This window comes from Solea solea, chromosome 2 (assembly GCF_958295425.1).
Source record: "Solea solea chromosome 2, fSolSol10.1, whole genome shotgun sequence".
Classification (NCBI taxonomy): Eukaryota; Metazoa; Chordata; class Actinopteri; order Pleuronectiformes; family Soleidae; genus Solea; species Solea solea.
Window position 1 is genome coordinate 25,856,909 of NC_081135.1, and position 27,006 is coordinate 25,883,914.

The 27,006-nt window shown below is 41.2% G+C and overlaps 1 protein-coding gene across 7 annotated transcripts in view; it reads left to right on the forward strand.

Moving 5' to 3' along the window:
• Positions 1 to 3,554: 3,554 nt before the first annotated feature.
• fmnl2a (formin-like 2a) overlaps positions 3,555 to 27,006 on the forward strand; it is a 55,106-nt gene continuing 31,654 nt past the window's right edge. For 2 of the 7 annotated variants that reach the window (XM_058616724.1, XM_058616706.1), the window contains exons 1-3: positions 3,557 to 4,421; positions 20,332 to 20,415; positions 25,511 to 25,591. In XM_058616724.1, coding sequence (XP_058472707.1) covers positions 4,308 to 4,421; positions 20,332 to 20,415; positions 25,511 to 25,591 — 279 coding nt within the window. In that variant the 5' untranslated portion in view covers positions 3,557 to 4,307. Of the gene's footprint in view, positions 4,422 to 20,331; positions 20,416 to 25,510; positions 25,592 to 27,006 lie in introns of all 7 variants that reach the window. The other 5 variants (XM_058616759.1, XM_058616742.1, XM_058616714.1 and 2 more) reach the window with 4 other exon arrangements.

The following is a 27,006-nucleotide window of genomic DNA, read 5'->3' on the forward strand; positions in this document are numbered from 1 at the left end:
CTTCTTTTTGGTTTCATGTCTGTGGATTTGCACTAAAATGCATACTTTCACAAACCCTACATAGAGAATGTAGGGTTTTGTGTTGAAATAGTCTGTACTTTGCAGAGGTGCAAATACATATTCAGGCTGCTGTTGTGTTACTGTGATAACTAAATGTTTTTTTCTATATGTAAAGCAAGTTAAATTTCTCTAAGCTAAAGGTGGTCAAAATTTTCATACGGAGCCAAAACTACAGATAACACACATTGGGGGGCGCTATTGCTCTGCACGTCTGCTTTGGTTGACTCATTGAAATCCACTCCCTGTAAATCACAATACAAAGACACATTTGTTGCTCCACAGCGGAAGTGTGAAGGCCATAACTCCATAGACTTCTTATTTTAAAAGAACCTAATTTTACAGATGTTACTAAATTGAGTGGCCAAACGAACCGTCTGACGTTCTCTACACACTGGTCTGATTGTGCTGCCTTTATTTTTGGCAACCTATATGCATTTTATAGGTCCTTATGGAGCCTCTTGTAGTAACCCTGACCTCTGAGAGATGCAGCTGCAGGAAGCCGTTCAGACTTGTACAGTACATTCACACTCAGGATTCTAATAGAATATATGTTGTGTTTACTGAAATAAATGCAAAGGAATTTCCTTAACTATTTATTGCACAGCCTACAGGTTTGGGTGATACATTAGTACAAGTAACAAAGTGAACTGTTTGTTACTTGCCACTCATTCGTTTGTTTATTGCTGCGTGTCACTATCAGCTGTGTCAGGGATGCATGGGAGGCAGCACACACTCTTTTTTCTTCTCTGCATTAAAGACACTTTGTATTACTGTCACTTGAAAGCTCATTCTTATGTCATGTGCTGCTGTGCGTTGGGTCGGTGTACATCCATTATCTTGAAATCAAGAATATGTTTTAGTAGATGTATTCTTTATCTCTTTCCAAACTTATTTATTTAATTATCCATTATTTAAGAATGGGTAGACATCATGTCATAAGTAATATCAATAATTGCTTTAGTGTACTGTGTATAATACAAAAATCTAAATAATTTGGCTGTAATCTAGTGACCACACATTATAATAATAGGCATTCGATTATTGTACTCCAGTCTAAATTTGAATAATGTGATCTGGTAACACATAATAAAGTGTCCACTTCACATGTGCTTCATCCCTCATCTGTGATTATTGCAGCTCAAATGTTGGATTTTAAAAATAAAAATACTGCCTTGTTCCTTTTGTTTTTAAGCGTGTTCCTCCCTTAACGCGTGGGGGAGGGGCCTTCAGACAAGGCAAATCAACTTAGCATGGGTCACATAATGACCGTATGAGGTCAGTCATCTGCGTTCCGCATCCTCAATGTGTCGAGCCAGCTAACCTCAGATGTGACGCCCTCCCCTCGTGGATCACTTCAGCATCATGAATGAAGCCAGTGTGCATCTGGAGAGCCTCTGGATCGTCTCCAGAGCTCTGCATGCTGACGTCATCCTCTTGTGTGTAATGTGGTCTCCACCCTGTCAGCAGATCAGATTTCACACTAATGCATGTTCCAACATTTTGAGGCGGGATAAACATGCCTGACTGTTTTTATTATTTTAAAAGCAAGTGCAGTCATAAATTTCAAGTTTGTTTTGCTAATTACACAAACCAAATATAGTGAAGGTACCGCAGCGTTTTCAGATATTTGGAGGTCTTCTTTTTGGAAATTCTCATTTAAAGGATCCTTCAGAATACTATACAGCCTAGAGCAAAGATCTGAAAGTTTAAACCAGTGACTGTGGTGGTATGTAGCAATAAGGGCAGGCCTGAGAAAAGTGTAAAAGTACAGTATAATAACAATTAACACTTCTTAATGTTAAAACAACCAAACAAAAAACACACCCATTTCTATTTCCTGTCATTGTCCCAAAGGCAATGTGTAAATGTATATAATTTAGTATTCAAACCGACCTGGTATCAGGATACAATTACTGTTCATAGTGCTGCTCTAATACAGAAGAGTATTTAGTTAATGTACATTTACTCCTCAAACATATTTGTGTCCTACTAATTTTTTATGGCTCCAGGACACACAAGTGTACCAGCTCCAGGGTGGTGGCCGCAGTGTGGCACTACACATGCTGTCACTGCCATAGTTTACTAGTTGGAAGACATAAATAATGTTATTATTAATATAATAATGTTATAACCTGTGACACAGGTTAGGGTTAGCTCGTGTCACATATCAAGTGTCAGGGACCTGGTAGAAGTACACGTTGTCCCACTCAACAGACCCCCCCCTCGTTAGTGTTATCACCAACACCTGCCACCACTCTTACGGACTGTGAGTGAAACTCTGTTTGTAATCTCAATGACATTCCTCAGTGGGGGGTTTCTACAACATGCAACAGGTTTCTGCCGTTCTTGCTCATTTACATCAAAACAATGTGTAAATCGTGCTCTACTGTCCTCTACTATCGCCCTCTCAAAACAGGGAGCACACTGATCACCGTCCTCTGTACAGTATGTAACACTGCACAAAAAAACTATCTCTTTAAAGTTCCAACGTGTAAGACATCAGGGAAGCTGAATCGGATGTTAACACCCATTTCTTTGTGCAGTAGTCTGGTCAACTTTATTAATATAGCCCAACATCACACCCTCTATCCTTAGACCCTCACACCAAGTGAGAAAAACCCCACAAAAAACCCTTGTAAGGGTGTAAATGGGAGAAACCTCAGGACCAGCCACAGAGGGATCTTTGTCACATGTACAGAAATAAGTTCAGCAGATGACAAACAAAAACATCCCATTTACAATATCACATATATAAAATAAAGAATGTGAAATGTGTAAAGGGATTGCTTTTGAAATGTTAATATCATTATATATTTTAATGAGGATGGCTGGACACAAAGCTGCAGGTTGTTCCAGCTTCAGGAAGGGGAACAATTTGGCAACCCAGGATAATGTAAAATGCCCCCTGACCACCATAGAAGACTGGAAAGACAGACCTCAAGAACATTTAATATGAAATAAAATAAAAATCCAATAGAATTTCGAATTTGTTGATCGAGGAAAGGAAAATGCAAAATACAAGTCAATATGTGCTGCTGTAGAAACACATTGGCTCAAGATGGCAGCCTCTATAAAGTGAGCTCCTTATGTTAATTGTCAATTTCTGCCAACAAAACCTCCTAAATGTAACACAGTATACCTTAAATGTATGCTTTATTTCAATTAAATGTTGTATTTCATGTGTATTTTAAACTTTGAAACACGAGTCAAAACTTATTCAGCCTTTCCGAAGTGAGTCATCCCCTCACAATTGTGTAACATTTGGGATGTTTCTGCCAACAAAACCCCCTTAATGTTACACAACACACCTTTAATGTATATTTATCCTTAATAAAATGTTTTATTGAATGAGTTTTATTGACTTTGAAGCACTAGTCAGAAGTTATTCCCGCCTTTCTGAAGTGAGTTGAACCTCAAAATTGTTTTAAAATGCCCCCCAGTAGCAGGACTGCTGAGGGGCCTCCTACTCAAGGCCGGGGGCCCCTGAGGGACGCAGACTCAAGTTTGTGTGGTGTGTCACAATGGACTCAAAGTACCACAATGCAACTCAGACTAAATATCGTCTCCCCTAGCTACGGCTTTGGTTGCTACGCCCTAAGAAAAAGAAGAAGAAGAAGAAGAAGAAGAGGCAGAAGAAGTGGGAGGCTTGTCCCTGAAAGAGCTCATTGTGGGGCGGGATGTGTGTGTGTGGTGTCAGATGAGAGGACCCCCTCCTCCTTAACTAGCTGGTCAGCGGTGGAGGGATAACGAACGCCACCTCCGCTCAACTCTCCGGTTGGAGATTGCGTTAAAGCGTGAATCATGTCCGTCGTCATTACTACACACTGGGAGTGGAGACGAAATTGTGCAAGATACGGATAACAGCGTCAAACAAGCCCCGTGTGGACTCAGACAAGTTTCCAGCTCGTCCCGAGAGTGTTTGTGCCGCGATAATGCCTCACCGGAGGCTCTGCTCCTGCTGCTGCTGCTGCTCCTGCTGCCACCGCTGCTGCTCCTCACACTCGTCGCATTATTATGCTGCTGCTGCCTCCCTCACATGTGCTTCACGTTGAAGAAGTGACCAGGAGAACGCCTGCAACAAGGAGGGCGACTCAGCCCGAACCTAAAACCTGAGCGGATACTTTCATTTTTCTTTCGCCGTGCGGGAATTTTCCTTAAGTGGACGCGGTGGTGGAGGAGGAGGAGGCGAGGAGGAGAAGAAGGAGAAGAAGTAAAAAGTTCTTGTACTTGTTGGACGAGCAGGAAACATGGGGAACGCAGGGAGCATGGAGCAGCACACTGATTTCAGAGGACACAACATGCCTCTGAAACTGCCCATGCCAGAGCCAGGGGAGCTGGAGGAGAGATTTGCCATCGTTTTGGTAAGAAAGAGTAAAACCGTGTGTCTCTTCTCTTTGTTCCCTCCATGCTTCACTGTCCTGGGACGAGACAGCTGTGTGTGTGTGTGTGTGTGTGTGTGTCCAGCAGCACGCCTGGTCCTTTCTTTGTTTTTCAGGAAAAAAAAAGGGGTGTTCAACAAAAAAAAAGTTGCTTTGTGTTCGAGAGTCACAAGATCTAAATGTTTCCCTCTGCCATTATATCTAGTTTTGTTGTTGTAGTGTGTCTGCTCTAAAAATTCTCTTTTTTTTATTTTTGACTCGCACAGTTTCTGATCACCTTTCTACTGTTTCTTTACACCTTAAATGCTTCTGTGCGTTTCCAAGTGTTAGGTCCACCTGCACTCATAATCTGGTGAATTATTGCTTTTATTGGAAGCCCCCTTTTTCCAGTTTTATGAGCACAGGCGCTGCCTCACTAGTGCCCAGCGTGCCAGGTCCTCTGAAACATCTGTCACATCATAAAGTGTCAACAACATCTGGCAGCAATAATGTTACCTGGGTGGGAGGGAACAACAACAACAACAACAGTGCGGCTCATGGCTGTTTTTATTGTTAAGAAGGTAATCTGGACTTTTAAGTGCTAACAGGTCCATTAAAAAAGACGTGTGCTGAATGGACACGTTTAGATGAATGCTTTTCTGAAGGACTGGTCACATGTTTACAGAAACTTCCGACAACAGGATGCTGTCGTGACTGTGGGTAGTCAGCAGGTTAGTAAGGAGAATCAGTTCAGTTGTTTGGTGCATTAAACGTTAGAAAATAGTAAAAACTTTATGTGTTTCCTTAACCTTTTTGGTTAAAAAGAAGCAAGGAAAACCAGTAAATATTCACATCTAATGAGCTGAAAATCAAGATAAAGTTACACTATAAAGGAATCATGCAATCATTTTAGTAATAAGTTAATATTTAATTCATTCTTGATAGTGGCGAGCTCTTCCCCGTGCCATTTCATGCTGTAAAACATCAGTATATAGGTCAAAGTTCTGAGTAACAAATGATATCTGTTGATCAGGAGATTTTTCAGGTCTGAGCTTCTCAGTCAGCGGATAAACGGCTGCTCAGTGAAAGAACAGTGAAGTTGGGTTGAAATCTGAGAACAGGCAAAATGTGGGTCAAACGTGATTGTCGCTCAGCCTCCTGCTCTCATAAACATTAGCTGCTCAGGAGAAGGAATTTGACTTGAGCAAACGAGAATTGCAGGATTGTAAATTCGCCTTGAAGACACCCAGCCACATTTTTTTTTCTTTTAAATGTGAGGGTCACAGATATTTTAGCCCGTAAGCCCATTACAATAAGTGGATTGGGGGGGAAGTCAAATCAGTGTTGTGCTGGGGTGTGATTGCTGCATGTCACACACTGATGAGTCTCTGTGCTGAAGGCAGCAGACTTTGTTAGGAGGGTTGATGTCACGCCACTGAGGGATTTGGCTCTTGTTCCTCTTAATCATGTCTGCTGTTAGAATCACCTACTTCCTACAGTTAAGCATCAAAGAGGAACCCATCCCTCTTCAGAAACACTCTGTTGGAAAAAAAAACCAATGTATCACATAGCAGAAAATGATAAGGATCCATTAGTATGGGTTTACAAAACTAATCCTCATTGTGCGCTCTAGAAAAAAAACCCTGTCTACCTGTCTGACTGTCAGAAAAGCTGATCTCCGTAGCATGTCAGGAACTCCCCCGCTCCCTCCCTTCCTCCTCCCAGCTGCCAGCATGATGCCTCAGTTGTTGGCGGTACGCAGGCCCTCCAGCATTAAAAGAATTTAGTGCTATAATCACAGCGTTTAGTGTTATTTACTACCATTTAAACCCTAATGTGTCTCGGCCATGTTTGATGGCAATTGGCTTCATTGATTGCCACAGCAAGTGGCACTGTCTGACACTGACGACCTCACTTCAGCTTTAATGGCAGATGATAAGGATCATACCTTTTGTGTCTTAGCAAATCAGTGGTTAGTGTTACTGAGATCATGGCAGACAACTGATGACCTTTCACCTTCTCGTTATTCGTAATTTCCCATATTGTCTACTCACGATGAGCTTTGTCCTTGGTACATTTTCGCCTGCAATGCTTTGATTAAGGCTCGATCAACAAGAAAGCCCTTGATCACAGTTGGGGACCGTGTAGATTAAAGGCTTGTGCTGAGTGTGACCACACTGAAGCACTCGCTCATCCCTCAAAACCATTGCATTTCTTCTTAAAGACATTGAGTTGTTGAGTTTGAAACCATTCCTGTGTGCTGTTGATAGTTTCCTCTTTCAAACATTGACTCGTGAGTCTGGTCATCTGAGTAGACCACTTGTGTGACTAATTCCTACAGGGTGGACATGAATATATATGGAGCACTAAACAGCCTGAAATAGAATAATAGCAAACAGGAACTATTTTCTGATCACATCAGACATGTAAGAGCCTCACAAAACTTTTAGAACCAACCTGGTTACGTGGGAGTTTCTGATGTGCTCTTGTTGGAACACATACTCAAACTGTACTGATGTTCGACACCCAGCCTTAAATAGTTGTTATTTCCGCTCACAGATGTCACATTTGTTGAGATCATCCATGCCTTTCTTTAGTTTTCCCACATGTGAAGCGTTCACAGTATGAAGAAGATTTTTCCTTTTGTTACCCTTAAATTAAGATGTATCCATGTTGACATTATGCACAGTAGATGTACTGTATATAACAAATACAGTATTAATGGTCCACATATGCAAACAATTAAAATAAATTGGCTTCTACCCTTTCAAAGTGGTGGAAAGTTAAAGTTACTTGAATAAGGTTGTCCCTGGTGTCATAGCAGCAGTGAATTACTTTTTATTATTGTCTTTCAAGTGTTGTTGTATTGATATACGGTACATCTTTCTGGAAAAGTCATTAGAGTTCACTACCACGGAAAAAGAAAAGCTCCCATTGAAGTTTCTGTCTCATGAATCCCTGGAGGCAGTGGCTGATCTTGGAAATAGACTTTAGGCTAATAATAATAATGTGAGGCATGTGCCACGATAAGGGTGACTAATTCACATGTTCTTGGCTGTGAAGTGAGGTGGAGATTAAACTTGAATATTAATTATTTAAAGGAATACTTCACTGATTTGCATTTAGCTAGAGCTGCAACTAATGATTATTTTCACAATCGATTAATCTGTCGATTATTTTCTTGATTAATCTAAATATCAGAAAACCTTAAAAAATGTCGATCGGTGTTGGAAATGATGATGTTCTCAAATGTCTTGTTTTGTCCACACACCAACTAATTCAATTTGAATGATTTCTTTGTTATCTAGAGCAAAGAAATTAAGAAAATATTCACATTTAAGAAGCTTAAACAATAGGAAATCTTGTTTTAATTATGAAAAAAGCTTCAAACTGATGAATCGATTATCAAAAATAGTTTCAGCTCTGCATTTAGCTTTGTATTACTAGAATAGGGGTAGTTAAAAAATTTTTTTGTTACGTGCCCACCAGTGACACTTGGTCCGAGCCTTGAAACTACAACGCTAATCCCGCCCTTTTTAGACCGACTCGTAGGGGGATAGGACCTCATTCCCAGAATGTAAACAGTGTCCACCATCTTTGCTAACAGTTACGCTAACAGGACCAAGTGTCACTGGCGAGCTTGTGACAAAAAAAAGAATGAAGATATTTCTCATTCAGGGGAAACTGAGGCTGGGAAGCACAATTTTTCAAAAACACTACCCCTATTCTAGTAATACAAAGCTAAATGCAAATCGGTGAAGAAGGTAGATTCCCTACAGTCATAAATAGGAATTCATTCACTCTTTTTTCCACTAGGTAATTCACTGTTTGCTACAAAGGTTTTCTTTTCTTCACTTTGGATCTTTTTTGTTATGAATGTTACTGGTTTTAGATAACATTCTCACACACCGTATCCTGGGAATAAATGCTCAGTCGTTACTCTTGGAAACATTCTTGCAGCTCTCTTTTGGTTGCCATAGTTTTGGTGAAATACTGTAAGTCCAAAGCAAAGGAGACGGATTGCACATGAGCTTGTATCTGGACAGTCCTCACACACTCGCACGCAGCAGTCTACTTTAGGGCTTTTCATATCAACATCCTGGTAGATCAATTTACTCTGCACTTATTGCCCTAATCAGTTCAACGTTGTCATTAAGCCAAACATTAGATGGTATTAGCGAAGCGTTCATTGTGGCAGGTTTTTTTTTTTTGTCTCATGGTCCAAAAGAGCAGACTGTACTGGAAGCATGTGAAGTGACTGTGATCAATCTCTGGGAGTCACATGTACAACGTGAGCCAGTCAATAGGCTGCACACTGAACCACCGGAAAATGACTCCGTGTAACAGGAATGCATCTCAGGCCTCTTGCCTTCTCCTCTGCCTCGGCTAACCCGCAGAGCTGCCATCAAATTAAAACGGCAGCCATGTCCAGAACACCATCAACTTCACTCTCAGGACTGTAGCATTTGATGAAGATCATGGCAAGGATGAGAGATGTCTACAGTGCCATATGGGGGTTATCGGGCTTAGCTGTTGTTGGAGCTGCTCCTCTGAATAGTCTGCCGAGATTACACCTAAGCTGCTTTGTTGAGAGGCTACTGAAGTGCCACAAGCTGCTGATATTTGTGCTGCGAGGCACTGCATCTGAAACCTACTCCCAAGATTAATCACATGAGTAGCCTTCATGCTCAGCTATGGTCTAATTTGTCACACTGACAGGTCCGTTGTTGCCATGCTTTTTTTTTTTGCAGTAGTTCAAACTGAAACCATTCCGGTGCACAAACTTTTTTGTTTTTAAAATGAGGCCAAGACTTAAAAAGCATAAACATTGATCAACCATGATGAAAATTATTATAACCTAGATAAATAGATTAATGTAGATGATTGTTTTTGATTTTATGGACCGCAGTTTTACTGCCTGTTTCCTTCACTTCTCTCATCTGTCATCCGTCTACAGATAGCTGTAATTCTATTTTCTACACCCATACAGACAAATAATATCCGTTATTTATTGAACAAGCTGATATCACAAAATGTATTTGTTGAGGAAAAAGGCACTTGTCTGATTAATGTAGTATCAGTTTAGTAGGTGATTGATTTTATTTCATTTTTATTAATTGTTCATACCTCAGCCCAGTTGATCCTATCAAGGTATGGTTCAATCTGTTTTGTATTTATTGAGCTTTTAAATCATGCACTGTAAAAAAAAAAAAGGATGAGTTTATCAGATTTAGCGAAATACTTGTACACAAATACATTTGATTTATTCTCAAAGACAGTAGACACACTGTCATTTACAAATGTGAAGACAGTGACTCAGGCAGGGGACCCAGGAAGTCGTTAAGCTTGCCCTCTCCTAGATTGTTCCACATTCACTCATCTTCATTAAAAAGGAGAACAATGCATATTGTCCGTGGAGCATAGGGCGAACAGTGGCTGGATCCCGTGCAGCCGGCCCCCGGGAACAGAACTGCTCTTTATCTTGGGGGAGAGCCCAAGTTGGAGCCTGGCATTGAACCCAGAACCTGGCAGGCAGTGAGTGACCACCACACATACTCAAATTTCTGCTGTGTCTCTGCTGTGCTGGAGCCTCAGAAAGCTCACCAACCAATTAGCTGTAACAGAGCGGAGCAGGAAAATGCGCAGGGAGTGATGAGATCCGGTGGCCAGTGTCCTGGCCTTTTCTGCAGGCCTCAGTGTTTCAGCATAATATGCTGCTCAAAACCCCAAAGCGGGGCCTGGAGGCACCTTGTGGAGCTGGCAGAGGGTCAACTGATTATGAAGGAGCCAATCTCTTGACTGTGTGCAGGCACAGCTGAGTCGAAACACCCTGGGGCTTCAATCATAATTCTAGTTCTCAGTTCAGTTTTGACATCCGCACATTTGTGTCCACTGCTGCATGGGTGGCAGAGTTTACTTAGAATACAGCTTTTCACACGGGTTTTTTTCAGCATTTGTGGTCAGACCTCGTAAAAGTACCCGACCCTTGCGTGGGATTAAGCATCCTTAAGTCTCATTTTGAGAACATGCAAGTTAAAAAATGTGGTTCTTATGCTATGTTGGCCATCAACTATTTTTTAAGAAAAGGGATTTGGTGAGTTAAACTTGGCCTTGAATCTCTTTGCTGTAGGTCGTCCTGCAAAGGGAGCAGGTGCATGATGGATGTAGCTTTGAAAAGGCCTGCCTGGTCCTTTCAGTGGACACAGTCGGTTGCCAGTGTTGTCCAACAGCACTGGTCTGAGGGGCCACACAAAAGAACAGGAGAGCCAGAGCTGTGAGCAGAAGTACATTATGGTGAGGATCTGTCCATGCTCCAAAGTGGCAGCTGCGCTATTAAGTGAGAGGGCTTGGCCACACAAGAGTGCATGTTTTGTTGTGAACTGTTAAAAGTTAGTTGACATTCATGGTGTTGACTTCAATCAGCAACCAAGTACGGAAAAGCCTTCAGATATCTTTGTCACTGTGACAAATTGCTGGTGTTGTGGCTTTGGAGTCGGCCGTATCTTGTGACATTGATTGTGTTTTCATTCTCCTTTAGCAACCTTGGTCTTTTCTGAGGAAGTATACAGTTTGATTTTAGACTGCCTGTCAGAATCATCAGATTCATCTACTGCTGTATTGACTGCATTTTGTAGCTTCATGGACCGGAGTCACAGTGTGTCAGCTCACACTTTGCAGTGGTTGGCACATCATCTTTGGACCTGTGCCTACTACCGTACTACCTAATTCAATATGTTTGTTGTGATAAGAGACTATAACTTACACTTTTATACTTGCGCTGTGGAAAAACAGTCTTGTTTCTTTTAAGCTTTTCTTCCCGAGTGTTTTGTCTCGGGATAAATGCAACCACAGACAAAAAGCCAGGTTTCGTTAGGTAACGACTTGCCAGAATTAACATCTGCAGAGCAGAAGAGGGAGGTCCTGTTGCATGTAAATGCACTTGGACAGAGTTTGATATAGGCCCCATCCACTGCAATAGACAATGCTGCACTCTGTTGCATCTGGCTTTATTGGACACAGAAGATGTGCTTCTCGCCCCAGACCTCCCACATGAAGGCAAAGCTCAGGGAAACAGTCCCACTCTTTTTGCTTGGGGTTTAGATTAAGTAGTTATGTATTCCAAATAAAACCCAAAGCACAGACGTGACAAAATGCCTCCCTGAATTGAGCTCATTGTTCAGAGAGACTTAAGATCCACGTGCCCTTTTGTTGTAGACTTTTTTTTTTTTTTCTCCACTCCACTGGGAGTTTTAACTAATTCATTCAGTTGCAGTTTGGTTAAAAAATGCTTTACAAACAGTTACAATGCAGGACAGATGAAGACAGATTATATCTTCCTCTTGTGTCCTGATGTTTTGCACAGTTTTGTTTTGAAATTGCTCCCTGTCAGTCCCTCAGGATTGTGCTGTCATCTACTTTTCTTTTTTTAACACATTTTTAATATAACATCAGTGATCTTGTTTCTTCATGTTTTATCAAGCTCCTGTTCACAGGAGGATCGAGAAGAAGATTTATTTGTTGCACGCTTGAAGAAAAAGGACATCTATCATCTTATTAGAAGTGGCATAGATAACGTGAGATGCATTGCACTGTGTTAGAAGGACGATGTTTTTACCACAGAGTTTACGTTTTGGTTTTATCAGGAATCACCGTCCGGTCAGAGACGATAGCAGATAAATTAAAGGAGTAACACAGAAAAAGCAAAGGGAAAGCCTCAGAGTAAGTGAAAATAGAAAATATAGTTGTACTGTACATATCAGCAAAAACAAACAGAAAGCATTTAGTGTTTGCTGGGAATGCAGATTTTTATGTGCTTTATGTTTGACAAGAAAGCAAGGAAAGCATTTTTCCCCCCACATAAATAAACCTGAATGTGCTGTTATTTACTTTGGCAAAGGGAATGCCAAAGTATCTTGTCAAATAATTTAATAATTTAATCACATTTTTTGAGAGTTTTTTTTTTGAATATTAGCGATATTGAATACTTTCTAGGGAGGGACCAAGTCCTGAGTTTTTATTTTTTCAAGTAAGTAGTGTAATTCCAGGTGCTACACAAGCAGATGGGGGATAAGTAGCTAACTGTAATGGCAGATAAATATTCCACCATCTAATAGAATCATACTGGACACCAGCACGCCACTCTGTGATGTTGTATAGAAGTGGCAGGACATACACCACTGCTCTGGTGTATGCTCCACTGTCATCCCTCCTGTTATTGAGCAAAACATAATCTAAAAATAGGTGGTAAAATTAACTCTTAATTAAATCTGTTTATAATTGCAATTATACAAGGTTTTGCTCCATTAAGATGTTCCCATAACACGGGAGTATGTGAAATGACTAAACTATAAACTATTATAGTGAATTTTACAGAAGAGAGTGTGGTTGTATTTGTGGAGCTACCAGTGGACACTGCAGGGTTATGTTGAGCAGCAGTAATCAATTAGTCTGCCTCCTTTATGTGGGATTTCCTGTTCATCCCCACTGTCTCCGAGTAAATCAAGATGTATTAGTGTAAAAACTTTAGATGATAGTGTTTCCCTTTTAGACGTGTAATTCAAGTAAATACATGATTTCACCCGTAACCCACTCCCACTACGAAGAGCCATTGTTTTTGTTTTGGATAAACAGCCTCTCTGATTCATGTTCTTTTGTATTGTGAAGCTGGAACAGGAACATTGACTCCACCTCTGTGTTCAGACACTTTCACAACCTTGCAACATCTGGCCTGGCGAGAACTCCACTGTCTTCATGCATCACTTATTTTATTTGGACAACTTCCTGCTGCTCCGAACAATCCCCATAATGTTTCCGGAATTTGGATAACATCCAGCACGAAAGATGTTTCAAGCCAAAGTGATTTTACCCACAACATAAACTATGCACTGGACTTTTACACCAGATACACAACCACACATACCACAACAGTGATATGTAAGTGATATGGATTTTTCAACGTTGTTTCTTAAGGTTTATCGAACAAAATGCATCTCACAGTCCGGAGAAGCATGGTCTTTCATTCCAATTGTAATATTGTACTCATAATAATAATGATCATTTTTCATATAGCACTTTTAAAAACACAAGATGTGCTTGTGGAGCTACAGACAAAATAAAAGCGTAAACAGGACACCCGGGGACAAAACAAGACAAAACAATTTTGAAAATAAATAAGAGCAAAAGAACAAGGACATCAGACAATAGCAAGCATACAAGGGAATAACGATAAATGTAAAAAGTAATAAAACACAGGGATGACATCACATACGGGCAAGTTTGTAAAAGTGGGTTTTAAGAAGCAATTTCAAAGAATTCACTGAATCTGTGAGTCTTATCTGGTCGGGTTTGGTGTTCCGAAGTTGAGGTTCCCTGAAGCAAAAAAAGCACGATCTCCTCTCTCACCGGTGCTTCGACAACAGATTCCCACATGAGGATCTGAATCTGCGGGGGTCAGCATTTCTGTTATGTAGCTTGGGGTCAGGCCCATATGAGCGTTAAAAGTCATGGGAAAAACCTTGAAAACAATTCTAAGATGCACAGGGAGCCAGTGGAGAGAAGACGCCAGGACTGGAGTGATGTGATGACACCTGTTAAAACCATTAGGAATGTATAGAGTGACCAACTAAGTGAACAAACATGTGACGGACAGCACATCTGCATTGTTTGCAGAGGAAGTCTAACCCAGTCATCACTTGCAGCTGCTTATTTTATATATATATTAATCATTTTTATTTTGGTTTATGGCTTTATGGATGCACAGATTTCCGCACACACTGTCTAAGTGTTGCATATACGGGGATACAGTCATCCCCTCTGAGGTAAAGGAAAGGCATTTGATCGGAATGTGCCTGTGAGAGATAAGAAATGAGAGGCCAGGCTCAAGCATTTGTACTCACCATTTGGTCAACAGGCATTCCAGTGAACAGCTCTGCAAATATAAACACTACTGTCCTGCCGGAAAAGGGGCAGGGGGTCCCGGGGATTACAAAGATAATCTGAGGACAGATGGGGGACACCTGTGCCCCCCTCAAAGAATGGCGAGGATTACGAATCCATGCTGCGCTAATGAGCGGTGGACAGCACAGTTTGGATAGCTCTTAACTCCTAAGTCCTCCACTTTGCTGCTCAATAAATGGCATTTACACGCCGCCGTGCAGTCTGTCATGTATTTGCACACTTTGTCATTATTTAACATAAGTGCAATTTAAGCATGGAACACCACAGCGACTGTATTACGAGGACACACCACAGCATCCAGTCATTTCCGGAGTATTGAGCAATTTGGAAATATTTGTTATGAGTAGTCGTCAGTAACTAATGCAGTCAGAGGCTTTATCTTGTTGTGGCATGCTGTTATGCGTCTGTAAAGCTGGTGTAACGAAGACAGCAAGGCTGTGGATGATTAGTAATGAATATAATGAGACTAATGTAAGAATGAATAATCCAGAAAGGCTGCGTCGCTTATACGGACATGAGAGTAGTGGTTCTGATGATTTGGATCGAGTAGTGTCTACATCTGCTGGCTCCTTCAGGAAACCCTGCATTATCAGGAAAAAGGCAGAAGTAATGAGAGAGAGAGCGTCGGCACGTCTTCAACTTATTGCAGCACAAGTCCCCGAGGGTAAATCAATCCCTGCTCTTATCTGACGGAGAGCTGTGTGGCTGAGTCACTTTCTGCCTCTTGTCATTGGTGCTGGAGGAACATCACAGACTACTTTCAAGAAAGTTCTTTTTTCTCACCAGGGTTCAGCAGGGTGTAGTGTAGTGGGGTTGTGTTTACTGTGTACTTGTGTTTGTTAGACAACACAGCAGCAGCTGAAGTGATGCAGAGTTATTGTGTTGGAGTTATTTTTCAGAGGGTTACAGACCGTGTGATCACTTCCTTTTGCGCTAAATGTTTTAATTGCTTTGAATATAATTACAACAAGTGACTGGGTATCAATCATAATTACCAAAAAAAGGCTGAAATCATTACTGTGTATTTCAGTATCTGCAATTATGTTCAAGTACTTGCTTTGCTTTTGTTTGTATACGCTCTCTGCAGTGTAGTGGAAGAACATCAAAAGTCGAGTTAAAATGATGCCCGTGAGTTTTATATGGTCTTAAATGGGTCACCCTGGTTATTTTTCTTTTATTGACTCGTCTTGGATCAAGTCGGAGAACAATAAACTTTTCTAACACCACGCACAGTGGTCCGTTTGCACACCAGGACTCGTAAAATGTTCCTCCTTCAGACTCATCGCCATCACTCCTCAGTTTGCCAGCATAGTTCACATCTTTTCCCAGCAATAGCAACTGAAGCAGGTCCTTCATGTGGGAGGTGTGTGTTTGCTTTTCTGGCCAGCTGTGCTGTGAAGGCCGCGTCTCCTCAGACCTCCTGGTAGGTAGTGGGTGGTTGCTGGTGGGCTGCGGGCCAACTGTCTATTTTTACTCGTTTTATGACTCAAGCTGCCTAATGAGAGGATACACGGACACTAATAGCTTCTGTCCATATTTATGAGCACTGGAAACTGACGCGACACAAACACTGACATAAATTGACAGTAGCGAATGTGGTTAAAACTGAGCTATGGTTGTCATAGCAACTCAAGCCCTGATCCAATATGGCATTTACAGTATCAAGGCTGAACCATGGTTTGTGGAGACCAGATCACAGGGACTTTTCCCGTTGTCTCTCCCAAGTGTAATAAGATTTTTTGTTTTTGGGGTTTTGTAGCAGTTCTACAAAGAAATACAGTTTGAATGAGTGCTTACTGCAAACATCCAACAGCTTCATCTCTGCTTTTTTACGTGTGTGCCTTCTGACAGAGATGCAGGTTATTTATCAGCAGGGGACATTATTTATGTGTCGAGGGCCAACAATCCTCAGCTGTGATTTTTTGAAGAAAAAAAAAAAAAAGTAATTGTTTATCTTGCTATAAAGTCATAAAAACCTTTTGGAGCCTTGACCAGAAAGATGATTATTCATCGGTTAGTGCTACAGAATTAATGTTTCTATTTACTCTAAGGAACAACATGGACAGTCAAACATGTTTTAAACACATCAGCATGTAGCCGAAAAAAACCAAAATCTAATTGGCTCATGTTGTAGAATTTAATTAGCCATAAAATCCTCTTATGACCATCAAGATAATGAGGCTGCATTGATTTATATTGATTTTATGGCTGTAGGATTGTTCAATGACTGAGTGCTTCTGCCCCTTTGAGCTCCTTTTTTTCCAAGAAAACTTTTACTTTCGATATCTGGCAGTTATTCAACCGTTGAGGAATAAGCTGACGTCACAAACGTGTGGCGCGTTCTGTCGTTCCGCGGAAGTCCTGAGGGCTACTGTAGTAGAAGTGTGTGGGTGCAAAGCTCTATTTCTCTGCTTTCTGGGATCCATACATCTGTTTTCTACCGCTTTATCCTCCACATGAGGTTTGTGCGGGGTGCTGTGCCAATTTCAGCTGACATAGGGCAAAAGGCGGTTGTCACACCCTGGACAGATCGTCAGTCCATAGTTTTTTTGAATATTCTGCATATCACGAACGGTCTAGGATTACGGTATGAGAAGTACATATGCTAAATCCTGTCGGCGAGGATGGTTAAAGGGGTTAAAGGGTTAAATATGTATATATGTTTAATTGAAATTCCTAATCTCCAGGATTTTAATTAACCGCAGATGAGCGACAGCCGCTGTGTGGCATGAAGTGAGAATGAAGCCGTTGTAGCGTTACAACTCAAGCATTATACAGCATGGAGTTGGTCACCCGGCAACATTCCTCTCTATGGAGCACTGTAACACACGTGTAGATGGGTTTGTATCCATGAGGGTGGTCTGCTGCCAGGTGCTGGTGATAATCTGTTGCATCCTTCTCAACTGTTCACCATTAATAACACAGATGCATATGTGTACACACACACACGCACACATATTGTGCCGTTGAAGACACGGGGGTAACCTGACCCCAGAGAGCTGAGTGCTTGTCACAGCTCATTAGCATTGGGATGAAATGAAGGCTGCTAGAAGTGGTTCTTTGCTTTAGTTGGAGCCTCACCAGGCAGGAAGCCCACAGCTCAGTGAACCACGCAGCGACTCAGCCAGCCAGAAATCAGAAGCCCTGCACCTACAGTATATCACGCACTTATATATCACGACACAAACCTATTTGTACGTAGATATGTTGATTAGTTACCTATCAATAATTGAATTATTTACCCCTCCTTTAAGTTAAGCTTGACATTCGCAGGATTGTACACCTGCTGGGTGTTTTCATTCACTCGACGCGATGGTTTACTCAGGTATCGGATTGTATGTTAATGTGTTTAGGGAATTAACTCTACTCATCTGGTGAGCAGCCAAACTGAGTCAATAGAGCCCTTCTGATTCCAAATTCCCTGCAGTCAGCACAGTGGCGGCCTGGTTTGCAGCGTCTGCTGAATACTGATGCAACATCCTGGTGGCTCTTGTACACAGCACTGGAAGAGCTTCAGCCTGTGCTTATACCAAAGGAAACACTAGCGTTGTGCTTGGGATTGATTTCCATTGCATCTACAGTATAGATATATACATGCAGGCGGTCGTTTATTTTCTTTATATTGAGGTTTCAGTTCACTTTGCAGGTTTCTTCTCAATTTGATTTGTTTTTGTTCTTTTGAAGTAAATCAATTGGGCCGCGTCAATATCTATTTAGAAAAGCAGGCTTAATTATGTTAGGGACAGAACACAATTAATGAATCATTCATGATGAAGATAAAGGTCTTTAAACTAGGCAGCTATCTATTCTCGTTCCCATTTCTTTAGTTTTTTAGTCCTTTTTCCATTTTGTGTGTAGAATCTCTACAGCTCGTCTCTTCTGAGCAGCTCTATCGACGGTGATCTTATAAAATGAAAAATGAAAACATTGCTATGCAACAAAAATAAAATAAAACTCTAAAGAAAGTTTTTATTCCTTACTCCCTTTATAGGTGAGGTGTATGTCCTTACAATTTTTCACTTATTCTAATGTTTCTTCCTTCTTGTATAGCTGTTTATATCTTATGTAATATTTAGTGTATTTTTCTCATGTCTTATATCTTCTAGTTCTTGTATTGTAGGAGTTTTAAAGTGCTTTAAAATTGTGCTGAGTTTTCCCAGTTTTGGGATTTACAACCCAGAGCAGTGTCTGACTCTATGTTGGTATGTATTAGTCGCTCAGGGGAATAGGATCCATCCAGGGATATTCCTCATCCATCATCCTCTTGCCCCCCCGTGAGCTCTACTGGAAAATCCAGAAAAAATAAGCAGTGAGCTCAAACTCCGAGCTGAGCTGCGCGCTGTGGCCGCATTTCTCTCCATTTTTTCCCCATCAATGGAAAATATTCTCTCAAAAACCATTTTTGTATCTCTAACGACTCAAAACCGCAGACGGAGGATGCAGAGGAAACACTTTTGATATTTGTGGCGGTGATTTCAATTTGCCAGTTTAACCAATCTCCAGCTGAGTTACCCGTTTATTTTTATTTTTCTACATTTTGTGTGCAAATGTGCACGTTCTGCCCTGAGCATACTGTAGATGGGACAACAATCAAGTGCTGATTAATTGTCTCAAGCTTTGCTAATTCACATGAGGACATGGCAAATCACGCATGTGTTGGAAAGAACCACATATTTCGACGACTGCAGAGGTGTTCCAGATGTTGATAAAGGGAAACAGGATTAAGAAAGGAGTTGTGTAACAGTTTTTGGATGAGCGGAGATTAGTTTCAGACATGGAGTGTTAGGACATAGGCCGCAAAAGATTTGCTCTGAATCACACAAGTTTCTTTAGAAAGTCACTTTCTTTTGCAGCGGTTCACATTCCGGATATTTGGTCTCCAGTCAGTGGCTTTTCTGGTAACTGTGTTTTTAAAAATGTGAAACTATATCGGGTAGGGTAGGGTGTTTTTTTTAATACTGATGTGCATAGAATTAAACTTTAAAGGGTAAGGGCATTTCGGTTTGTTTTTGGTTCTCCTTTGCAACTGTTTCCAAGTTGCTTCTGAGCATGACACATCTCTGCAGTGGAACCACTGAGTCGTCACTGCTGAAAATAAGTTCCTCTGTGCCAGTAATTTGAGTATATTTAGTTGGTGGAAAAAAGCAGACATCAGAGGTGTACATTTTTTGTTCATATTTTGGGGTGTTTTAGTGTTTTCCATTTAAAATACATTATTGAAGACAATAGATGATTTATTCCGATTGGTATTTACAATTCTATCGTTTACATGGATGCAAAATGAAGTTAACTGATTGTGGTGTTTGTGTGAAAATGCATCAAGCATACAGTTATGTGGCATGTGGAGTATGCAGAAGAAGGAAAAGAAAAAGAAGAAGAAGCTTTACTTCTACTTCTGTAGTATTATTCTTTTTTGGAATGAAAATACAGCTGTAACAAAACAGACACGCGATGGCACCAAAACAGGAAGTCATGATGAGTGTATGGGGTCAGAGTTTTATAACTATACTGTATGTCCCGATCAGGCTCTTATTCTGATGACTTATAGCTAATTATGTTGCATCTTCTGCTTGTCACTTATGTTAACTGGAAATAAACCACACTTCAACCAGGCAGTTGTGGATATTTCTTATATTTGTTTTATAATAGCCAACAAACTGTAAATTGAAAACGAATGGCTGGCTTTGCATGAAATTAATTTGTACATTTCCACTGCCAGCAAGAAGAAATCTGTTGATTTAGTGCGTCCTTTTCCGAATATATACCATCACACAATATTGTGGCATCGTGTCTGTAATCTACCTTTTTATAATGGTGATTGTGAAGCTAGCATTTGAAGCTGAGGGATTTTTAGGCCTTGTTTTTCTTCTTCTTTCTTCCGTTTTTATACTGGACTTGTGTCACCAATATTTCATTACCTGAATCCAATTAACTATGGTCTTTTCCTCTCTTTCAGAATTCGATGAATCTTCCTCCAGACAAAGCCCGACTTTTGCGGCAGTACGACAACGAGAAGAAGTGGGAACTCATTTGTGATCAGGTGGGCATCAGTCTCTTTATCTGTGATTAAATGCAAAAGTGATGTTGCACACATACTCGGATTTGTCTCAACTACCCACTGACTATTTAATCCTGGAGGAAGAAGTCTCTCCCACTGTGTGTCGTGACCAAAGCCCCCCATGCTCCGTTGCCCTGCCTTTATCACACGCTACCCCGACTTTCCTGGTCAAGTGGGTTAAGTGGCACAGCAGGGAGCACACATCAGTTAACCAGTCAAATAAACTTAGCCAGTTATTTGCGTTCGTGCAGGAAATAACAGAGGGTGCATGTCTGAATGCTTCTCTCAGTCTGCAGCCTCTGTGCCAGAGAACCTTTCTGCATCCCTGAGCAGAGGATGGAAAAAATGAAGATGAGATCAAGACCACCACCCACTAAAACTGTATTGATGGCCACTGACCCTGAAGGGAACAGTACCAGAGGGAGCCCACAGAGCTGCAGACCAGCAGACAGATATTCTGACAGAGGGAACTCCTATGTTCCTCTGTCAGACCGCAAGTGAAAATAGTTGGTTTTCCTTTTATTGAAAGTGAAGTTGTTGGTGGCAAACACTTCCCAGTGATTACTGCTGACAAGCAGCGTGACTCACTTACTGTAAAGGAGAAGATAATTCCAACACTGTAGTGTTATGAAATCAGTGTTATCCACGGTCATCTAATGTAGGTGAGAAGTTATATCACAATGCACGATGAACACTTATAGATCCTGTAAAGCAAATACAGCATTTCTCTCGTTTCATGACACACAGGAGCCATAGTTGGCTCAACTCAAACAACAAAGTCACTGCACCTGCTCCTACACTACTGCCTTTGTTTTAGGATATAAAAACACAGAAAAGGTCTGACACTCTATCTAAAATTCCTAAAGATGAGGAAATGAAATAGAGAAGTACAGAACGAGGAGCAGAATCCTTCTGTGAGGCTGCAGGTGTTGCTGATAAAGAGGAAGTGGGAGAGAGAGGGTGGAGGACTGCTGCTAAACTACCTCTGTTTATGTGCGCTATGTCGTTTATGTGGGAAAACTACCACCAAAATGGTGAAAATGTCGCATCTCTACATGTAACCCGAGCATTTACATTAATATTCTATACAAACACTGATGGACTGTGACATTCACAGACTCTGGTCCCCACTTGAGTCCAGAATAGTGTGTGCCACGGCTGTAGTGGCCACGCCCCCTAGTAATACAAAGCTAAATGCAAATCGGTTAAGTGTTCCTTTGAAGCTGAATTTTACTTTACTTTACTTTACTAATTTTTAAACATTTCACATCTTTTTTAATCACTCAAATTTGTCAAAGTGGTTACTAACATTTTCCTGTGGGGTGACAAAGTCAGAAGTGATATGTTTATCACTTTACAGGGGCTTTAATGGGATATTATGATATTGGTCATAATACCTGGATCAGATATTGGAAAAAGAATTAAGCAGAGGCTGTAAAAATAGATGTACAGTACAACACCAATGTCATGTGACCAGAATGTGAGTGAGGGATGCAGTGATGTGGATAAAAGAAAATAGAGGAAAACAGACGGGTGTCATTTTATTCTTGCATCTAAGAATAATGCTACCCTGTCGTCCAATGTCTCTATCCCTTGCTTGTTTTCCAAACAAGCCAATACCATGACAGCCCAGTCAGCCCTGGGACTTAAGTGTTTTCAGTGTCATAGCTACAGGGAATCTCTTTATGTAACCATAGCAACAGTAATGGATGGAGGCAGAGAATCGGAGACGACAGTTACTGTACATCCCCTTTCAACCAGGTCACGCAAAGGTTGAAATATTAAACATTTTGGGGTCAATAATGAGGGTTTGTGAACGATGGGAAAACGTCTGGATGTGGAAAGAAGGATTGAATGAACTTATGACTTTCAAATCTCTGCAGACTTTTGACACAAGTCATTTGTGAAGCATTACATTACATTACATTACATGTCATTTAGCAGACGCTTTTATCCGAAGCGACTTACAATGGAATTGAGTACAATCAGCCAGGGGTGGAGTCGAACTTGCGGCCATTGCGACCATAATGTCTTTCGCACACAGGGTACCGGTCTTAACCACTGAGCCACTCCACCCCCCAGCATTTACTTGGATGCACCCAAAACGTGCTCGCACATAACAACTCTTCATCCACTTTCTTGCCGTTATTTCCTCGAGTCTCCTCTCAGGTTCAGAGGGAGAGTCGTACCTCACCTCTCACATTTTAGTGCAAACCAACTCTCCCAGAAAAAAAAAAAAAATCTGCCACAAAGAGCAACCAGTTGATTTGTGGTCCTATAAACAGACTTGTGCTCTTGCTTGATGTATTTACAGCCTTTTTCCATTTTCACATTTCTTTGCGTGCAACACAGTATGTTCAGCACCCGGCAACTCATTTACCACATAGCTCACTGCCAGATTTTTATCATAACCCCCGTGAAAAAAATGAAGGTCTCAAACAGGACTGAGCCGTCTGTCGGCTTGTTGACTGTCAGCTGGGTTCATGTAGCAGCCAGCTCTCTTTCCTGACACCACTGTCGTCTTTCCTGTTTTTTGTGAGACACTCGCAACGTGGCCGGGACAACTGCAGTGTTGCTGATGAAGCTGCAGAGTCAGGAGTATATGATCCAGTATTTGTACACAGAGGGAACTAATTAGCACTTAAAGCTAGACTTAATCAACACAGTTAGCGAGGGATCATATGTAATTCTGTGGCCATTGTGTTGGTGTATCGTATTGCTGATGTAGTAAGGAACATATAGTAAATTACTAATCACTTTGCCAGTTTTCAAGAGGAAAAACATGCCTCACACACATTGTGGGCAGCTGACAAGGCTGGAGGGTAACATGGTTTAAATACACCAAACACTTGAGCATAAAACATCTACATATACTTGTTTGGAATAGACCATGTGCGTGTAATTGTGATGAAGAACTGTTGAAATAGTTGTACATATGGCTGGCACAGATGTAATCCACCACTGTAGTGATCGGGGATTGTTGTGATGCGTCTGTGAAGCTGGTGAGGGATCATTTAATGGTCATCATACATGTGCAGTGTTGGCTGGGTGCTTGTGAACAGTGTGGGGGTGAATCTGGTGCATGTAAAGTTGTCACTGTTGCAGGAAGAGAGTCCATGGTAACTAGTGAACCATATGAACTGGAGATAATTCAAATAAGTGAGACCGACAAGAAGTTACTGTATTCAACATATTCTGTTTGGTTTAATATTCATTTTATTTAATACATGATCACTTGAACAATAACTGCACCCCTTAAAGGTGAGGTGGTAGAACACTCGCACATTTCTATTCTATTCTATTCTATTCTATTTGCAGCTTACAGTATGTGTGCTGACTAATGCTTTTGTGACTTCCTACCATATTGGCTTATGAGCATATGGTGAACATGAGGAGGAAATCAAATAAACACATGGACAGATTCTTGCATTTATAAAAAAAAAAGCAATGAAAGAGTAGATAGATAGATGGATAACATCAGACATACAAGGTACATACACAAGAGGAAAGAAAACAACATCCTTGAAATCCACAGCCTAATAGAGGGAGAATAAATAGATAATAGAGAGAAGTCGACATGGATTTCAATCTCCGTGATTATCACTGCTTATTTCAGGCAACTCTACTTTGGGCTTGTGATTGAGACTGGAACAAATGAGTTCTTAAACCGATTGGATTTGCAGCGCTGAACTCTGCATCCTCGTGCCTGACAGTAACGGCTCATACTGACAGTGCAGAACAGGAGAGAGGGATCAAGGTAGACTTTTCCTCCAACGTACCTTCAAGTCGGTCAGCCGAAGGTAGCTGACACAAGCAAATGTCTTCACTGTACTTCTCATTCATGTCATGTGAATCACTGAATGACACACACTCCTCTGTCTCATAGGTCCTGATACAGTGTTGTGGGGTAGCTCTTTAAATAAGTCCATTCATGCTCCTGTGGTATCGAGCTCAGCCTGTTCCAAATACGGGTTCCCGCTCAAAACGCTGATCCAAATCCAGCACTAATCTGCTGTGTTTATATTTAGAGCACAATAATGTGAGGGATTTAACCTTAAGTCTGTTCCTGGACATGTAGTAACACTATCTCTGAGGCAGGTTAGGCCTCAGAGCACATGGCACTAATGATAACCAGGAAGATCATGTTTTGCAGGCTTCATGCTCAGTGTTAATCAGACTCTGACCAGTGAGGGATCACCTTCCCTGATCTCATTAATACTATTTGAATATTATACTATTTGAGTACTATTTTAAATCACTTTTCAGAAAGGAAATGGGTATTAGAATAAAAATTAACCCTATTTTCTAACAAGGAGATCATGCAGTTACAGTGCAATTGTCCACACAAGGAGCCATTCTTAAAACACAACACACAAATTATCCTTGAATGGCCCCAAAGTGATTTTGATGTCTTAAAAAACAACGTACATTTGACCTCATAGGCTTTTATCTTCAGTAAAGCTGGTTAATCGTGCACTTAGTGCTTTTTTTTTTTTTTTCATTCCGTCGCTTCCCATCAGTTGAAGGATGACTCCGGTGTAATTTACTCAAAGCCTATTCAGTTTTAATCTGATGGCTTTAGTGTCAACAACAGTTTACTGTGTACTGGAGATGTGCTCGGACTTGTGAAGGTGTCGTTTCTTATTATTACTTATGCTTTGTTGATGCTATTATTCTTCCTGTTGGCTCTGTCGAGCGATAGTATCAGACCTGACTGAGGGAGTGTTTCTGTGGAAGGGCAGGGGTGGGCGGGGACAAGGAGCGCGTATCCCATCAAACTGCTGAACGGCCAGTTTTTAGTTTTTTAGCACTAGAATTTACTACTGAAACTTGTCATGGGTTCTGTTTTCATTAATTTTCTCATTCTTTTTGCAGTTGTCTCTCTTACTCGTGCATGGTTGCAGGTTCCTCTGTCTGTCTTGACATAAAACAAAGGACTTCCTGTGTGCAGTGTGGGAATGTTAAGGGGTGACACAAGTCCTAAACACTGCTTTAATCTATTATATTACTCCCAAAGGTGTATATCAATATTATTTCCTCTTGCTCATCCCACTCTTCTCATCTTCTTTTTTGACAGGAGCGATTTCAAGTGAAAAACCCACCGCACACGTACCTCCAAAAGTTGAGGAGTTATCTCGATCCAGCAGTCACAAGAAAGGTGAGTTTCCTCTGGCTAACGTCCTTTTCCATAGGCCTGGCTGTTCCACAGCTGCCGCATGTTCCTTCCCCTCTGACCCTCTGCCTCTCGTCCAGGATGTCCCTGCAGCTGAGGAAAGATTGCACACTGGGTTTCCGTAGGAGACGGCATGGGAACTTAAGCTTCAAAACAGGGCATCAGTGTGGTTTAGTGAGAGGAGACAGTAGTTTATCTGGAAGGTCTGAGAAACAACAGCACAGCACAGCTCAAGAGTCATTAGGCAACACACAAACATGCCTGGAGAAGAAAGGAAAAAGAACAATAGTTACTTGAAATCAGAGGAGAGGATAATAGTAATGCAGACAATCAGACTAATTATTGACATTAACATTGCCTTGCAGCATGGCGGGAGCTAATAGGAAGTCTCAGGCAGCTCCATTATAAATCTTTGTCTTATGTCGTCACAGAAGCCAGTTGTGTGTGTTTCCCTGGCGGGTTGCAGATGAGAATTAGAGGCTCCATGAAGCAAAGTATGAGCCAGAGCCCAGGCTTTGCCAAACTTGAATCTTCTTGGCTGATATGAGAGAGCTGCATGGGGAGTGGTGGGACACCAGCCTCTGTGATAAACAAATTAACCAAGAGCCTCTGCCAGAATAACAACAAATAGCTGAATAAATCAATTTGCACTGGCAGGAATTTTGTTCGAAAAGTATGAACAGATGATGATGATGGCGGCAAAAGGGGAAGCAGATTGGCAGAGGTCGACAATGTTTCCATACACAAACTCCTAAAGATCACAGCAAATACGGTATTTACAAACCGAGTTACATCTCGCTGTCTGCTTTCATAAAACGAGACATTTCTGCAGTTTTAACAACACCCACAATCCCGCAACCACAAATTAAGCGAGCTGTAAAACATCAACAGCTTGTAGTGTGACGTTAAAGAGCTGCAAACCATGTAGTTTGTAATCTGAAATCAGCGGATATAAAAAAATAGCTCACGAATGGAAAAGATTTAGGATAAAACTGGAACTTAGTAGGAAATTGTTCAAACCTTGAGCTTCGTGCAGCTAAGGCGATATCCACACTAAGTTTGTATGTAAAATGGAGCTCTTTTAAAACTGACTTTCACCTCGTTGTTGATTTGAACCGGCGTTATCAGGGAACGAGTGGTTACAGTGACTGCTAGACTAGCGTGTTCTCTGAATCACAATGTAACGCCTGAGAGATTACACACACACACACACACACACACACACGTACATCTGATAGAGGCTTGAGTGACGCCGTTTGAAGGAAACATAACATCCGACATAATAGCACTCAAGGTTAGAGATGAAGGCTTGTTGACAGCTGCTAAGAATCACTAGACTGGCTGACTAAGCGTTTATCTTTCTTTCTCCTGCTGGAGTGCTCTTGAACAAAGCGCAGTGC